General features: G+C 36.3%; 1 protein-coding gene across 1 annotated transcript in view; it reads right to left on the minus strand.

Moving 5' to 3' along the window:
* The window catches only part of Scel (sciellin), a 115,058-nt gene that overhangs the window by 7,208 nt on the left and 88,931 nt on the right, over positions 1-18,919 (minus strand). Inside the window, exons 24-32 of the mRNA XM_090341782.1 lie at positions 18,147-18,197; positions 16,578-16,637; positions 11,616-11,675; positions 11,183-11,242; positions 10,995-11,051; positions 7,182-7,244; positions 4,255-4,350; positions 3,521-3,592; positions 563-637 (exon numbers count right to left, since the gene is read on the minus strand). Of these exons, the coding sequence (XP_090197908.1) occupies positions 563-637; positions 3,521-3,592; positions 4,255-4,350; positions 7,182-7,244; positions 10,995-11,051; positions 11,183-11,242; positions 11,616-11,675; positions 16,578-16,637; positions 18,147-18,197 (594 nt within the window). The remainder of the gene's footprint in view (positions 1-562; positions 638-3,520; positions 3,593-4,254; positions 4,351-7,181; positions 7,245-10,994; positions 11,052-11,182; positions 11,243-11,615; positions 11,676-16,577; positions 16,638-18,146; positions 18,198-18,919) is intronic.

The following is an 18,919-nucleotide window of genomic DNA, read 5'->3' on the forward strand; positions in this document are numbered from 1 at the left end:
CAACCACAAAGGAGCCAGTGCGTAAAGCACAGGAAGGGAAACTGCAGAAACATCACAGAAGCAGCACCAAGAACTCAAAAGCAAAATCTTCTATGTAGAATTGTGTTCTATTCTTTTCGTGCAGGTTTATGACAATTATCATGAAAAAGAACGAATTCTAGAACATAGGACTATCTAAATACATGCATGGTACAGTTGCAGTATGAAATGTTTCCTGAGAGTTCATGTTCTGAACCCTTAGTCCTCAGCTTAGAGGCTATGGAAACCTTGGGTGGTGGGATTAAGGCCTAGCTGGAAGAATCAGGTCACTGGGGAATATCTTTGAAATGTTTTCCTCCCACCCTGTTTCCTGCCTGCCCTGCAATAAAGATTCTCTCCCATCACACATTATTACCATCATGATATTCTATCTGCATTCATGGGGCCAATCAACTGTGTAAACATAAATCTTTCTTTTTATGGAAGATATTTCCACACAGATGCACAGATAACTAATACACGGTGTATATGTGCTTTGTGCAGATGTGCATGCATTCATTTATGATTGGAAATATAGACTTACCTATCAGAAGTTGAATAAACAGTTTGTATATATTTTCCAGAAATATTTTCCTGATATCCATTCTTTGGTGATTTACTAAAAAATAAATATACAGAGACACACAAGAATCAGGCTATTTTCGCAGAAATTGACATACATTTCCATATACAAGTAACATAAAACTCTCATGTCCCTCCTACTGCCTACAGCCTTATGATTATTATTCTTTGTGATGTACTTTTAAAAATTCATATTAAATACTGATGCACAAAACACCTCTAAGCTAACACATTACCGGGGTAAATAGAGAGAGTGAGGAATATAGAGAAAAGTATGAGAAGATAAAGAATCAGTTTTCATGAAATTTGAATCTACACTATGTTGTTCAAATAAAGCTATATGTAGTCCAACATAAAGGACATACACAAAGCTGGAGAAAACACACACCCACACTCACACACACACACACACACACCACATATATACAGCATTCTCATATTGTAAGACTTGAATTTTTATAGAAAAATTCTAAAAATTGAATTTTGAAAACACTTAACAGTCATTTAGAATATAAGCAATGGAAGTATAATCTTTTCCATTTTTGGGTTGGTCCAGCTGGCAAGCATCACATCATTCTTCCCTGGAGACAGATGAAATCCGCAACATTCTAACCAGCTGATTTCTCACAATTACTTCCTCAGTGCTCCTGCTACCTGGGAGCTTGCCAAGGTGAGAACTAATGTCCAGTTTCACAGTGAGTGCTACTTACAAACCTCACTTGAGATACTTTGTAATGAAAAGCCTTCCTTTCCTTCCCTTCCTTCCTTCCTTCCCTCCCTCCCTCCCTCCCTCCCTCCTTCCCTTCCCTTCCCTTCCCTTCCCTTCCCCTTCCTTCCTTCCTTCCTTCCTTCCTTCCTTCCTTCCTTCCTTCCTTCCTTCCTTCCTTCCTTCCTTCCTCCTTTTTTTCTTCCTTTTCTTCCCACCCCCTTGCTCTCACTCGCTTGCTCGCTCCATATTTCCCACAGGCAGAGTGCTACCAGAACTATAATCTACTTCATAAACTACACTGTGCCCCAGCATGTGTTACATGTAGGCTTTTACACATGTCTAGGCATGATCGTAAGTCACTATTTCCATTTTATTGATGAGGAAACTGAGTCCTTCAGAGTAACCTTACCAAGACCACATGACTAATGTGATTCAACCCCACTCTGATTTTAGTGACTATACAATCCTGTACTACTTGTCAGGATTTAACTATAGCTATTTAGTTAAAAAATTCATCATGAATTTTTAGATTATGTACTTCTGTGAACCAAGCTAAATTCTATTGTTTATCTAGTCAATAAATTGAAAATGTCTAGTTTAGTAGAATATGGTTAATTCCTTAAAATCATCATTTCCTTTTTAAAAAATCAGGGTTATAGTTGTTTACCATTAGTTTCCCTGAGACTTTTTTTTAGGAAGCAAAATACATTTATGAAATAGTCCATTGGGGTTAAAAAACATGAAAAAGATTATTATAGTAATATATGATAGATGCCTATCTCTTTTTTATTCTATATGCCAATATTTGATATCTTGTCACTATATTATTTAATATTCTTTACCTACTTATCAATCTTTCAGGTTTAGTAACTTCAAATTCACTCTGAAATGCTTTATTTTTTAGTTTAATTTGAAAACAGCAGATTTATCATTGTTGTACATACTCTACAGAGTGACAATTGGATTAAGAGAAAAGGCAATTTGGAAGTTGCATTCTAAGAAGTAAATTATGTATGGGTTTCAAGAGCCTTATCAGAAAATTGCTCACCTCTTGACATATAAAGTTACCCAAAACATGTCCCCTTCATTGCTCACAGAAGGTATCCCTGTGCCTCTGTCCTTAGGCTCTCTTTAAACAAGATTACTAATTTCACATGTATCTGCATTTGTGTGGCCCATTACATTACCCTACCACTGAGCCTGTTTTTGTTTTCTTCTTTTTTTTTCTTTTATTGTTGGTTGTGGGGCTTGAACTCTGGGCCTAGGTGCTGTCCCCCTTGAGCCTACCCCTTGAGCCACAGCGCCACTTACAGTTTTCTAGTGGTAAACTGGAAATAAGAGTCTCATGGAATTTAGTGTCCAAGCTGGCTTTGAACCATGATCCTCAGATCTCAGCCTCCTGAGTAGCTAGGATTATAGGCGTGAACCACTGCACTCGGCTCCTACTCTTGTTTTCTATACCTTAGAAAGCAATTGAGATCTGAGGATCATGGTTTAAAGCTACCATGGGCAGAAAAGTCCCCATGAGACTCATCTCCAATTAGCCACTCAAAAACCAGAAGTGGCACTGTGACTCCAAGCTGTATAGCATTAGCCTTGAGTAGAAGAGCTTAAGGACAATGTCTAGGCCCTGAGTTCAAGCCCTACAACCACCACCAACAAAATAATAATGATAATAATAATAAAGCATGTGGGTTGTGAATCCTTGGTGTTGATTGCCATTTTCCTCCAAGTAGCAGCTTTCATGGGTATCCTGTCCCTGTTATTTGAGCCAGAGTACATCCACTCAAAGTTACACCTTCTATTTCAGACTGGCAGAAAATAAACAGCACAATGCAGTTAAGGACACCAAGTTCAGATGAAAACTCCTTATTAATAAAAAAAGTATAGAGTTTCAAAAATCTTAATATAACCTTGTGTATATGTGTATATATATATATATCCATATATACTTATATAGGAGAACTTTCAAATGGCAGCCCTGTTCATGTACATCTATGATTTAAATTGTTTAGTGCCAGCCACTAGCTATGAGTATAATCACTTCACATTGGGAGCAATCTGAAGTATGATATGCTGAGAGCTATTTATACTCATCTCTTTGGTCTTCTCTTGGAAGGAAGCATACCCTAAACCATTGGCATATTTTATGAAGATAGACAATTTCACAATTATAAAACAAGGCGGGGTATTTGGAATACATTCCAATACCTATTCTCCACATACGTCCTTGTGTACACAATGGTGTCCCTGGGTCCTTGGTGCCTGGTTCCAACACTGGAGCTGCAACACAAACCATTTTCTTTCATGTTGAAAGTATACTTAAAAGAGCAATAAAAAATAACTAGGCTGTTATCCAATCCAATATAGAAAAACAAGGTCCGTATTCCTTCTAAACTATAATTGTTGAACTATATATATTAAAGTGATATTAATGATTAAGTGATGCTAATCAATGTTGCAACATTTCGTCATATTTCATTCCCCTTCCATTCTCAACTTGACCCCTTGACCTACCTCCAGACTATAATTAGGATAACTGATCACTCAGTAAATTGGTTGTAGAGAATAAATGTTATCTCAAAAAAATCTTCAGTGTTTGCGTCTCGAATATACAATTCATGCTTCCAAGCCATCAGTCTCCCTAATCTTCAAAATGGACTGTGACTGATTACATGACAATTTATCAAATGATACACTTAGAACTTGAGAAAGGATGTAAACACCTATGTTACAAGTATGCTTTTTGAAACTGTAGACTAAAGAAAATCCAAATTTTATGCCTTTCTGCACAGATGTCCCAACACTATGATCTATGGCTGTTCACCTCTAACTTATGTAAAATTAGACATTTCTGCATTTCAGAGGAAGAAGCAACTCCATTGCAGGATTCAGCAACAAATTCAGAATAATCCTATCATTTCTTCTGGAAGAGGTTGGCATACCTGAGATTATTCCTGGTTTCAGAAGAATAGACAGAGGGTCCTGTGGATTCCCTGAGCACAGGAGCACTGGTGAAGCCCTTGGCTTGGCCACTGACTCTGAGAAGCAAATATACATAGTTAGTACTTAGAAGCTACTTAAGCTTTTTGTTTTATGAAAATTCTATTCAATTAACATACAGTGAACCTCTTTATGTCTGCACAAGAGCTCAAAGAACACAGGGACTATTTTATTACCTCCATCTTATTACCTTTTACCTTCATGAACAACACAGAACACATAGGTATGTGCCACATTACCTATTGTCAGGAAAGAACAGCTTTGCATGGAGGAATGAAGCCATCAGAAGTTCGTTTCCATAACTTTTTCTCATGAGCATGCCATTTTAGAGCCCATACTTGGTACAAGATATCTGAGAATTTATCAATTTAATGAAAATGATCCAGGAGTTGCTTTGAGCATTTCTGTTCCCATCTTTTTTTTTAATGATAGGCAATACTCATCTAAAAATGCCAGCATGTTTCAGACTTAGGCACATTCATTTTTTTTCCCAATGGAACTGAGGAAATTTTCCATGTAAAAATTGAAAGAAACAAAAGGCTTCTTTTCCTCCTTTATTCATGATGGTAAATTCTCACAGAAGAGAGATGAAACTTAAAAGAAAGTTCAGATATTAATCAAGCTTTGGAAGTCTCAGATCAGCCTTCCATTTCCAGAGAAGTCTTAAAGAAGAGGAAGAATGGCTGGAGATACAACACCTTAGTCATAGAACTACCAGGCATGAGGCCATATGTTTGATCTTCAGCAGTGCAGAACAAAACAAAAACAAAATTTGAGAGACAAAGACGGAGACAGAGAAAGAACATGCAAAGAGATAAATATACTAGGAAGATAAGCTATTTTAAGGTAGATGTTTGACAAGTATATGTGTGAGTTTAAATCATACTAAGTAGTGAAAAGGCAGAATTATTGTTATCAGATTTTCTAACATAATTATTAGACTATGTCATCCCAAAATCTAACTAGGAATTGTTGAAAAATATTTGTAAAGTGCTTGCCTAGGACGCATTAGACCTTAGTTTTGATCATAGATAGATGGACAGATAAATAGATATTCAAACTACAATATCCATAAAGTAAAAGCTACCTATTAAAAATAGGTAGAATTAACGAACAAAGATTATCAGCAAATTTGCACTGAACTCAGCAATAAAAATTAAACAAAATACTAGTTTGCAAAACACATAAACATAAGAAGAAAATAACTAGCAAAACATAAACTGAATTGTGTTTCACAAAATTCTCAAGTTGAAGCTCCATGCCTCAGTGTGACTACTGTACATTATTTCCTTACTAATCCTTCTCAGAAAGCCACTTTCATGAACAAGTTCAACCCAAATCGGAGCCATATCAAGTCACTGTTCAACATTAATCAATGTAAGCTAATACTAAAATGTGATTTGTTAATCCTATTCCCCAAATAATGAGTGTGCTTCTAGGACAAGCAGATCCCCCGGAAAAGCTCTTCTTATCTTTTGTGTCAGTCTTTTTCAGAATGCCAAATAAGGCAGAAAATGGTTTGGGGATCTACAGAAATGTATATACGTTCATCTGAATTGAGGAAGGTAAGGAAAGCAATGCAATGGTGAGACAAAGGACAAAAGGGGAACCAGATGCAGCAATCTGTTGGAAACAAACTTTAAACTTGGGGGGATTAGAGAGGAGGGAAAAATGGGAAAATAAACAAGGAGGGGGTAATAATATTTGAGAAGAAATGTACTCATTACCTTACATAAGTAACTGTAACCCCTCTGTACATCACCCTGACAATGAAATTTTTTTTTTAAAAAGAAACTGTCTTGCTATTGGATTCAAGAGATTTTTGCAGGTATTGTGGAGGAAAACTGAGCTAGCTTCTCTTACCTGAGCTTTAACACATTCTGCAGAAACAAAATCAACAATATTATGTCTTACACACAATGAATAGAAATATATGGAAAGTGTAAACTATTTTAAGAGCTCCTTCACATATAACTAGAATTGCTAAATATAGAAATGTTATTAACTCCTCCCAAAGTGTAAATAACCTATTATCTTAATCTTCCTTGTAATGGCAAACAAGTTGTAGTTATTTTCAAAGCTATTACACTTCATGCTATTAAAGTTTTCAAAAATAGGTTTGTGTGCATATGTGGTTGTGGGAATTTGTTCATTTTTGTAGCACAAGATCTCCAAGGAAAAGATTCTCTGAGTAATTTTTACACCACTGAAAAGAAAATTCTACCAAGCAATAGTAGGTAAAAATAAATTCTCACAGCTCAAGTAAAGAACTTTGAGATTCTATGGTTCCTTTTCACTAAGTAATAGAATAGGCCTGAGAAAGATATTCAAAATAATTAATATTTGATTATTTCTTTTTCCCTTATCACCAGCTAAGCACCACAAACCACATAGTTTTGAATTTAGATAGATTTCCCTATTTTATTTTGTTTTGTTTCGCTTTGCTTTCTTTTGTTGCATGGGATTTGAACTCTCATGCTAAGCAACACTTCCATCACTTGAATCATTCCTCCATCTCTAGATACTACTTTTTTTTTTTTGCCAGTCCTGGAGCTTGACCTCAGGGTCTGACCACTATCCTTAGGCTTTCTCAAGGCTAGTTCTCTACATCGTGAGCCATAGTATCACTTCCAGCTTTTTTTTTTTTTTCTATGTACATGGTACCAAGGAATTGAACCAGGGTCTGCATCCATGCTAGGCAAGAACTCTACCACTAGGCCAAGCTCCCAGTCCCTCTAGATACTACTTGTACATTTATACTCTACTGCACAATTCAATTCCCCAGAACATAGCCTAAGATTGTAAAAATTTATGCAGGTGCATAAGGAATTCATAAGAAAGAAAGAAAGAAAATTATAATGAACTTTACCTTCTGTTCTTAATTTCAGACACATGAGAATTTACTTCAATTAAATTTTCTAGGTTCTTGCCTCTAAAAGAACAAACATATATATCATAATTTTAGGATATAAAACATATACTATAATAAGACATTAAAAGTCGGCACGTGGGACTGGGAGTTTAGCCTAATGGTAGAGTGTTTGCCTAGCATGTACAAAGACCCAGGTTCGCTTCCTTGGTACCATATACACAGACAAAAAAAGCCAGAAGTGGTGCTGTGGCTCAAGTGGTAGAGCTTTAGCCTTGAGAAAGTCCAAGGACAGTGCTCAGGCCCTGAGCTCAAGCCCCAGGATTGGCAAAAAATAGTCAGCACATATCTTCAACATAGTCATTGGAGATCCATAGAAATATGAGAGACTGAAAAATCAATCTATTTGATTTGAACTATTCAAGCTATATAACTCATGGATCAAATAAGGTGTAGCTAGTGCTGTTGCTTTGTGGTGGAATACTGACTTAGTATGAAAAAGGCTCTGTGTTTGATCCCCGACACACAAAAAATGTAGATTATCTTATCTGAGAAAAAAATGTTGAAACTGATTTTTGGGACGATTTGGCTAATTTGTCTGAAAAGGTCACTTCTTTATAATGATAAATATTTAGCTAACATTGAATGTGTTCTAACTTGGTGTCACAAAACATTAACTCTATTTTTACATGGATTGTCTCATTAAAATCTCCCAAAGTCCTGTGAGATAGGATTTGTGGCTGGAATGAGTAAAACGTGATGTTTTTGAGGCCACTTAAAAATAACTGAGAGGCAGTCTCAAGACCAGATCATTTGCCTATTGAAAATCAACTTTTGGATGTTTACCTGAAGACTTCATTTACACATACATAGAAAAATTAACCTAACACTGGAGTAAGCAATTTATAATGTGGAAGATAAATGGGCATCAAGGTAAATTGTATGCATATATGAACATGTCAAAATAAAACCCTCTTGTACAACTGAGACTGATTTTTTTTACGTGGGGAAAAGTGGAACCTATATGTGCCTTTCCAATGGTGTGAACCATCAAGTAAACTATTTTATTCATGGCTTTACAGAATTTATTTTATTTTAATAAATAGCACATATCTCTGATTGGGTGAAATATAATATTTTCTTTCAAACTGTCTATACTAATACTGTTTAAACTAGAGAGTCTCAGGCAATGAAAAGAACAGAATGTACGTTTGCTTTGGTTCCACACATGGCTTTGCTATCACTGGCTATACTGAAAGATACAAGAAAAGAAGCTCTGACTTCTCACAAAGTCCTAAAGTTAAAGGATGTAAAAATAAATTTTTATTTCTTAATTAAGACCACATTGCTTGCATGGTGTCTTTTACACTGTGGCACAAGATGAAGAACTGTGAGTCACAGTATGAAAAATAGACTTTTATAAGAGTCCATGCCAAAATGTTGCAGGGTGAAGCAAAGACTGGATTCCAAACTCTCTCTCTGGGGCAATGAAAGGAACACCTTAGAGATGTACTTATTATTTATTTATTTATTTATTTATTTGCCAGTCGTGGGGCTTGAACTCAGGCTCTGAGCACTGTTCTTGGACTTTTCTCAAGGTTAGAGTTCAACCACTTGAGCTACAGCACCACTTCCAGCTCTTTTCTATGTATGTGGTACTGAGGAATTGAACCTGGGCCTTCATGCATGCTAGGCAAGCACTCTACCACTAGGCCAAACAAAACCACCAATTTCTTCGTAGATTCAGAGAACGACTAAAAAGCACATTGTTATTAACCACTACTACTGCAATATTTTACAGTGTCATTTTCAAAATGTTTGGGAGAAGACAAGAGTTATTTAGAGGTGAAGAAACAAGAGAATTCTGGAGCATATTATAATAGTGCAACTTATTCTCCACAATCATGTTAAGAAGACTAAAGGAAACAAATGGAAGTTATATCTCTTACTATTCAACTTTTCTTCTCGTGTGTGTGTGTGTGTGTGTGTGTGTGTGTGTGTGTGTGTGTGTGTGTGTGTGTGTGTGTGTAGGGGTTTGAACCCATCCTCTTACATGCCTTTTTGCTCAAGGCTGGCACTCTACCACTTGAGTCACATCACTTCCACATTTTGGATATAGTTAACTGGCAATGAAGCTCATGATCTTTTCTGCATAAGCTAGCTTTGAACCACAATCTTCAAATCTCAGCCTCCTGAGGAGCTAGAATTACAGGCATGAACCAGTGATACCTGGCTATAACTTTTAAGATAAACTCTAATAAGAGGAAGTTATTAGCTCATCCAGAATTGCTTTTACTCCATCAGGTGACCCATTAACAGGTAGCAATGTTTCTGTCTATGCTGCTAACTTGATCTATTTTTGAGACTCTTTTTTTTTGTTTGTTTTTTGCCAGTTGTGGGCTCAGGCTCAGGGCCTGAGCACCATCCTTGAGCTTTCTCAAGGCTAGAGCTCTACCAGTTGAGCCTTAGCACCACTTCTGGCTTTTTTCTATGTATGTGGTACCAAGGAATTGAACTCCGGTCTTCGTGCATGCAAGGCAAGCACTCTACCACTAGGCCAAACTCCCGGCTAACTTTTTGTAAAGCATGAAACAGATTTACTAAATTAAGAGACTTCAAATAACAACTTACTATGGTAAGCCTTCTATGTCACAAACTTAATCTTAGGCATGAGACTTTACTTCTGCATGAGGCTCTCAAGTAGCAGAGGACCTGCCTACCAAGCATGAAGCTGTGATTTCCAGTCCTTGTACCACAAAAAAAAAGAATACCAAAAGACATATTTGTGCCCATGAAAGGAAGATTGAATATAATGAAGTAACTGTTATAATTCTTTAATTTGTTTACATAGTAAGGTGGGCACAAAATTATATATTCTTTCCGTTGAAGATATCTTAAAGATTTTTTTCCTGTCAGTCATGGGGTTGACCGCAGAGACTGGGTACTGTCCCTGAGTTTTTCTGCTCGAGGCTATCTCTCTGCTCCTTTGAGCGACAGTGCCATTTCTCATTTTCTGGTGGTTAATCGGAGACAAGAGTCTCAGATTTTCCTGCCTAGGCTGGCTTTAAACTACAATCCTCAGAGCTTAGTCTCTGGAGTAGCTAGGATTATGGATGTGAGTCACCAGTTCCCAGCTCTTAAAGACTTTATATTAAAGAAACCAGCGGGTCCATAAGGAACTTAGGCATTTTGGTTTTTTTTAAAATTATCTATAAAGTAGTTGTACGAGTTGCCAATCAGCAAGGTAGTTTATGATATTTTTAAATACAAGATATAGCTAATCATTTCAGTGGCCTTAATTCACTGTTATACATTAAAATTTCCATGAGTAAAATATAGTAATGGCTCAAGGAGATAAAATAGATTTCTTCCATCTAGTTTTGATGATAGCTCTCAGAATGTTAGAGCTAGAAGATCATAGGTTTTATCTAGGTGAACTAGCAAAAAAGCAGTGAGTAATTTTATATTTGCCTAAAATATACCACACAGTGTGCCTTTGTGCAGTGAATTATATTTAAGATAGATATCCAAGGTAATTGACTGCTGTGAATAAGTAATAGATTGAAGATCATCTCTGGGCAGATAGTTCCTATATAGAACACACACTCTTAAAGTTGTGGTGTGTAAATAAGGCCAGAACTCTTTTCAGACTAGGATGTTTCCTTGTTGACAAGAGATACACAGATTATAGATGTGTCTTCACTTCAAACACTAAGAAAAAAATAGAAACTCTCTTCAAAAAAAGAAAGGAGAGAAAGGTTCCTACCCTAGAACCTTGAGAACATCTCCAAATTAATCAGGGAAGTTATTTACCCATTTATGTTTCTGAGAGCTGATGGCTTCTTGTTAACAAGAATGTCCAAATCTTGACTGTTTAAAAGGCAAAGAAAAGTCTGGATTAGTAATGTTTGGGGGTATTTGCTAAGCCAATAAACAATGTAAATCTGATTCAGGGGAAATCAACAGATGAAAATATTAATTAATTACTTTTATTTGATTACCTCTGATTGCTTGTGATTGCTTCAGGATTCACTCTGATGAAGTTATCCAGACCTTGGTTTCTATTTAAATTTTTAAAGAAGAGAATAGCTTAATGATAAATTGTGTCACCCAGATTGGAGTTATAAATCTGTATGAAGTAATAGCAAAGCAAAATATTCTTATTTTTTCACATTAAAAATAATGCTATTGGGCCTGGAATTTGGCCTAGTGGTTAAAGTGCTTTCCTAGCATGCACAAAGACCCGGGTTTGATTCCTTGGTACCACATAGATAGAAAAAGCCGGAAGTGGTGCTGAGGCTCAAGTGGTAGAGTTCTAGCCTTGAGAAAGTCCAAGGACAGTGCTCAGGCCCTGAGCTCAAGCCCAGGACTGGCAAAAAAGTAAGTAAGTAAGTAAGTAAATAAATAAATAAATAAATAAAATAATGCTATTACCTTTGGTTGTTTGTGAGAATTTCACAATTCACTTTGATGAGCTTGTCGAGATCTTGGTCTCTTTTAAGGGGAAACACAGATTAAAGCAGCTTGGGTTAGAGGTAATAGGTTTAAGGTCATTATAAACGGGAAAACAGGATTATATTTTGAGATACATTGTTTTGGTATAGAATAGCCATAATACATGTTATCTAATCAATTTAGAGGACAAGAAAGTATACTGTAAGCAAAGAAAATTTTCACATATTTTATTACTAAAACTGTCCACAAGGGCATGAGGGCTAGTGCTCCACTTATTAATTACATGAAGTAGTTCACAGTTTTCCCTCTGGATTGCTCAAATATTATGAATATAGAAACAATTTTCATGTCTTTGACACTTTCTCAAATCATGTATACTAAGGATACTGGTTATTTTTTTTTAAGTTCTACGTCTGGAATTATTCTTAATCAAAGAAGTTGTAATCTACCCAAGTTGTGACTTTTCTTTATGATAACCAAATAATTGAATTTAACACAGATGGCAAAATAGACCCGGAAAATTATCCACTTCTCATGCAGAGCCCTACCAGCCTCTTTTCTCAGCCACAGAATAGTGTTTTTATCCTTATAGTTTGCTCTCACTTCCTGCCTCAATAGAACTCTGGAAGAATCCTGTTTTAAAATATCCTGATATCTTTTAAAGTATCCTTCTGTTTAAACTCTCCTACTATTACGACTGCTACTAATAATATTAATACTGTGGTTATGATTGTTATTATTATGAAGCAGTATTGAGGTTTAAACTCGGAGCCTCATGGTACATTTGCTAAGCAGCTATTCTGCCATCTTCTCCACCACCAAGCCACTTCAGCATCCTTGTCTTGTACAGGTTACTTTTGTTTTCGACCTGGGCCAACATGACCTGCAGTGTTTCTACTTGTACTTTCCCAGATGACTGGATAATGTGTAGCTGGGATGACAGGTACATAGCGCTCTGCCCAGCCATTTGTCAAGATAAAGTCTCATAAACGTTTTCCCAGGCTGGCTTTGGACTACAGTCTCCTAATAGCTACTTCCCAAGTGACTAGATTGAAGGCTTAAATTATCAGGTCCAGCCATTTTTATTGTAATTATTAATACATACTCATTACATAATTGATATGTCTCACTGTGACATTTCATAAATTCATAAATCTTGACTGAATCTTGTCTACTCTCCCTACTCCCATGTCATACCCTCCTCTCTCTCCCCTTTTCCCTGATCTCTTTCCCTTCCCTAATAAGACTCTACTTTCAAGGTTTTTTTCCTTGTTTCCCGTAGGAAAGAAAACCTGTGGCTCTTCTATTCTGTGTCAAGTTGTATTGCTTGATTTTTTTTTCTTTGTAGCTGAATAATAGCCCATAGTGTGTGCAAACCATATTTTCTTCATCCACTCATCTGTGGATGAACATCTAAGCTAATGCCAAGATTTGGCAATTGTGAACAGAACAATAATGAACATGGGTGTGCAAGTGTCTCAGCCGTGAGCTGAGCTTGATTTCTATAGAACTATGTTTATGAGTAATACAGTAGGCTCATGTGATTGTGACACTTTTTGTGTTTTGCTTCGTTATTGTTTTAAGAACTTTGCTACTGATTTCTATAATGGCTGCATTAATTTACTTTCTCACCAATCATGCATAAAGGGTTCCTTTTCTCCTATATCCTTTCCAGATTTTGTTCTTGTTATTATTGTTTGTTTGTTTGTTCATAATAGCCATATGACAAGATAGTATCTCAACGTAGTTTGCTGTATACTTCATAGATGGCTAATGGTATTGAGCCATTTTCCATATATCTGCTAGCCATTTCTACCTCTACCTTTGAGAAGTATCTGTTCAGACCATTTGCTCAGTTTGGGTTGGTAAACTTGTTCTTTCATCATTAAGTCTATGCTCTTTTAAGTGCATAGTCAGAGAAAGACACAGCAGGTACAAGAGCAGGCTATTGCAGGCCCCATGCCATCTGCTTCCAGTGCCATCTGAGAGCAATACACATGCACCCATCACCCCTTCACGCTCTTTTCCTCTCCTAGGAAACAAGACACAGGTCACTCACCAAAAACACTGACATGGAGTAACAGAGGGTGAGGAAGCCATTTAGAGAGGACTCGTCACAAAGGTCTGAGCAGAGGTGTCCAGTCTGTCCCTCCACCCTGCCTTCCCTCTAGGATGTGCTCTGCTCAGCTCAGGGATTTCTCCACCTGGATCTCCATGGTAGATAGAAATTCCCTACCTTAGTTTTCAATGTTTTGTATTATCCCCAATAAGAATATTCTCAATTCAAGATAATCCACTGATGTCTATAAATACAGTTAAAAGAATGATTTGGCAAGGGACAACTATTTCAAGCATAATATCTGCTTATAAGTGGATGGAATGAATCTGTTATAAAATAGGTGCCTTGAAGATTAAATAAGATTATAAAGGCAATAACTGCTATGAGACTAAGACAAAAACATTCTTTAAAAGGACTAAGACAACCAAGTTTGAGGTGAGCTTAGTTATTGAAAGAATAACATGGAGTAAAACTTTAGAAATAGTACATGTAAAAGCCCCAACTTTTTTACATGCAAAATTAATCCTATTTCAGTGTAATGGCATAGAATACACAGGTGCCAGCAGAGTTAACAATAAGCATCATTAAACATGCAAAAACAAATAGGGGGAAACCTATTTTCATTGGGTGCAAAGAATGTGGCTTATATTTTATTAAACAGCATTTCATAAAGCCCAATTGGAAACACTCTTTATAGCAATCTGATACTTGCTTCTACACACACACACACACACACACACACACACACACACACACACATACACACACACACATTGACATGAAAGAACACCCTTTCTACATAAGAATGCTCATATTTTCTAGTTGACTCATTTTATTAGGTTGGAGTTAGGGTTGCTGATTGCCACTCACAAAATTAATCCCAAAGCTCTTTAACAGATGGTGACCCATAGTTTAAGAAAGTCTATTCAAGCCATGGCCTATCTTACCACTACTTCTAAAAAGGCAACACTCCATGTTCATAAAACAGCAATCTAAGTAACATGGCTGAATTATCTTAATGTGTAGGCTACACAAATCTCTATGGATTGAAAGCAAATACATTTAGGTTTTTTTTGTTGTTCAGGACTTGGATCCTGAAAGCACATGAATATGTTATTTAAATTTTATGTAGGGAAAAATGCAGCATCTTTCCTGCTCAAATGACTGCTTATGACTTCGTTATATGACATCACATTAGCGAATCATCTTCCACTGTAATTCTTTAAGTGACTCCATGAGAATATTACAGAACACTTCTCTGCTGTCCCACAGCAGCAATCATCCTTCTTAGAGACTCCAATGTTTCCTGAGATGTTTCATTAACGTTCATGTCTTTGAAAATTAAACATATGAGTTCTGGTGTAAAGACCAGAGTGGGGCTGAGAGTTGGAAGACTTCATATAAGACTGGGATTCTCGATGGACAAATGAGTAACTTGCAGCGGATCATTTTAAGGCTCTATCTTTCTCTAATCTCTACCGAGGACATTATGAAGTGAATTTTACTGCCTTTGGTGTCCTTTTTTTCTTTTTAAATACAACATACTGACAATACGTCCTATACTCAGCAAGCAGCACACGAGGGCTCCAAAATGTAATATATTAAATTGACAACCTATTATTGTCTTGGAGTAATATCTTTGTGCTCTTGGTACATAATTAGCCTTAATCTATGTTAATTGCCTGCTGTTAATAAGATTCAGAATGACTATTGAATTCTCTTTTGGCGCCCACAGACTATAATTATACCTAATGTGCAACTAATGATACCTAGTCATAAGCTGGAATCAGTAGGTGCTCAGCAATTATTCACTGTCTGAGAGATCACAGAGCTCTGGTCAGTCTTCCACTAATTATCCCTGTGATTCTGGTCAAGTCACTTAACCTTCCTGAGTCCTAAAGTTCTCTTCTAGTAACAGAGAGGTTCAACTAGAAACAGTGGTTTTCAAAATGGTCCAAATGATCTTTGAAGTTCCTTCTCCTGCTTCTTCTATCTCTAAAGCCTTATGATTGTTTCTTACCTTATTTTACTTTGTTTTTGCCTGTACAGGATCTTGAACTCAGCATCTGAGTACTATCCTGTAACTTTTTTTCCCCAAAGCTGATGCTCTACCACTTGAACCACAGCTCCACTTCTGGCTTTCAGAGGCTAATTAGAGATAAGAGTCTCCTGACATTTCCTGAGTGTGCTGGCTTCAAACCACGATCCTCAGATCTCAGCTTCCTGACTAGATAGCATTTCTAAGCATGAGCCATTGGCACCTAGCATAAGCTTTATGATCTTTATTGGCACCAAGAAACATAAAAAATGGTAGATATATAATACATAATGGTATCAAAGTTTTAATACAGCCTAAATACAATAAGTGAATTTCATTTCCCTAGGTATCCTACTTTAAGCTTTTTCAAATATTAGGGCCATATTCTTTTGTGAGAGCACAAACTCTCTAAAGAACAATGGACCTCATAAAGTTCCCACTGTTTGAAAATACAATTTCACAAACAAGTGAATGCATTGATAATAATGAGTCTAACGTATCTAGGTCTATGCTCAAACTAAGTAACATTAATAATTATTCATTCCAGAGACAAAAGTATTCCTATCAATGGCACATAAACAAAGCAAACATGGTTCTCTTATGGAGAGTCATGTCCCTTCTGTTCCCTTCTCTAGTCTCTTCCTTCAGCTGCTTTGCTTGGGCTGAGAAAAAGTGAAGATTTTCAGCTATTTCTCATTTTTGCTTACTATTAACAATAGTATAGTTAGCATCCATGTTTCTAGGGACATATAAAAACTATGATGATCACTCAAGTTTTACATTAATATTCATGCTACGTTTAGTTAGGGAGAAGGAAAAACAAACAAATAAATAATACTCTTACCGAGCAGTGTTTTTGACAGCTTTTGGGCTTATACTAATAAGTTCACCAAGCCTCTGGTCTCTGATAAAACAAAAAAAAACAGAGTCAGAGTCAACAGGAATTGCCAGTTTTCGTGACTGACCTAATTTAGACAGCTATGCATGATTTAAGGGGATATAGAATAAAAATTAGTAAGTCTACTGGATTTTATTTATATACATTATTTACCTCTTGTTTTGTTTTATTTTGTATTTAAGACAAAGACTCAATATATATCCTCCTGCATCAGCTTCCAGAGTGCTAGAGATACAGGCTTGCCCCACTCTACCCAACTTAATATTTATAAAGTTCAAAACAACTAACTGAGGTAGATATTACAATTTCACTGAAAGACATTGAGCTTCAGAAGAATTAAGAAACTTCCCGGGGGCCAGGAGTTTGGCCTAGTGGTAGAGTGCTTGCCTAGCATGCATGAAGTCCCGGGTTCGATTCCTCGGTACCCCATCGCAAAAAGCCGGAAATGGTGCTGAGGCTTAAGTGGTAGAGTGCTAGCCTTGAGGAAGTCCAAGGACAGTGTTCAAGCCCTGAGTCCAAGCCCAGGACTGGCAAAAAAAAAAAAAAAAGAAACTTCCCATGACGAGATACCTAAGAAGTGACTGAGAGTGAGTCAAATTAAAAGCAGAACAACTGTCCTGCAAACCCCATGTCTCTCCTCTTTCATGCACTTCTGCTCTCAGAAGTTCACAAGAATTCCATCTATCTGCATACTGCTTTTCACCAACAGAATCTTAACAATTATTTCCGAGATAACATGCCTCTAGTGATTTCTTTGCTCTCGTAGGTAATAATCGTAATTTCTCAAGAATGAAAGCAAATAGCTTTAAAAATATTCTAGTCAAGTATAAAAAATGTTATGTGGCTGGTTTTCACACAAGTCATTTCAAAATTAACCCTTGAGTTTATGAGAGAGAAATGAACAAATGTTCTTCGGTTCATTTAGTTTTATACACCTGTTAAGGGTTTTTCAGTTGTTATTATAAAGGTGATATAAGAGGGCTTGCACTTACATAGGTCACATAAAGAGTACATTTATTTTGGACAATGTCACTGCTTCCCCAAATCTCTCTCAACTTTTCCTTCCTGTCCCAACCCACAAGTTTGTGTAGTTTGTTTCAACATAGTGTCCAGTGAATACTGCTGCACTGGCTGACCTTTTATCCCTCTATTTCTGTACCCCCTTGTCTTCCCAAAGACATAAATGAAGAAACAAGATGAAAAGAAAACACAAACAAAAACCAAGAAAACAATAACCTTATATACAACTTATGAGCTACACTTTTAACCTATGTGATTAATATGTTAAAAGAAAATGCTGATGTAGAAATTAAATACTTAGCTTCAAAAATATCATTTTAAAACAATATAATGAGATAAATGGAAGAAATAATAAAAATCTGTCTAGTGTTATTATAGATTAATAAGTCAACATGTTCTTATGTACCCCCTTTGAAATGTCCTAAGCAAAATAATCTTACTCTTTGTATACAACTTGGAGACTTGTTCAAGATCATCAGCAATCTCAATACATACCTTTTGTTTGCTGAAGGAGTTACTTGGTTAAGATTGTCCTGGTCTTGGTTCCTAAAAATAATGTATTAAATTTCAATAGCTGACAAAAGCATGTCAAATCAATCATTTTATATTTCTATACTAAATTGAATTATATTACTGTTGCTAATTTAGAAGTCTATCATCAAGCCTGCTATCAACAGTTTGTATTTACAATCCTAGCTACTCAGGAGACTCTCTCTCACTCTCTCTGAGAATTTCAGTTTGAACATAGCCCAGACAGACAAATCCTCAAGGTGCTTATCTCTAATTAGCCAGCAAAAAGCCATAACTGTTAACATCACTCAAGTAGTAGAGTGCCAGCCAAGAGCAAGATGTGAAGTCCAAAATGTAAGCCCTAATATCAGTGCATCATTTGAATTCTTAGACCCATGTAAAAACAGATGGCTTCTATCAATTCACTTCTCCAATACCTTTGTACATAACAGAATTTAACTTAGTTTTATTCAGGTTTCCCTAAGTCAACATCAAAGCAGAATTTTTCCTAAATTGTTCTATCTGCATGATATATGTGCAGTAAAGTGAGCACTTATGACATTTATGGAGCTTGTAAAGAGCAAGAGCAAAATACAAAATTATTTATCATTTCTATGCTTTTCTTGCTTCCCCTTTTTCCAAAGAAACAAAGGAATTAAGTCTCCGAAATGAATTATTTCCTGATTTTAAATAGTATAATTAATACCTAAGTATATATACACTTTGAACACACATTACTGCAAGACAATCATTTCTGA

The sequence above is a fragment of the Megascapheus bottae genome, chromosome 11 (genome assembly GCF_031878675.1).
Source record: "Megascapheus bottae isolate mThoBot1 chromosome 11, mThoBot2.hap1, whole genome shotgun sequence".
Lineage (NCBI taxonomy): Eukaryota > Metazoa > Chordata > Mammalia > Rodentia > Geomyidae > Megascapheus > Megascapheus bottae.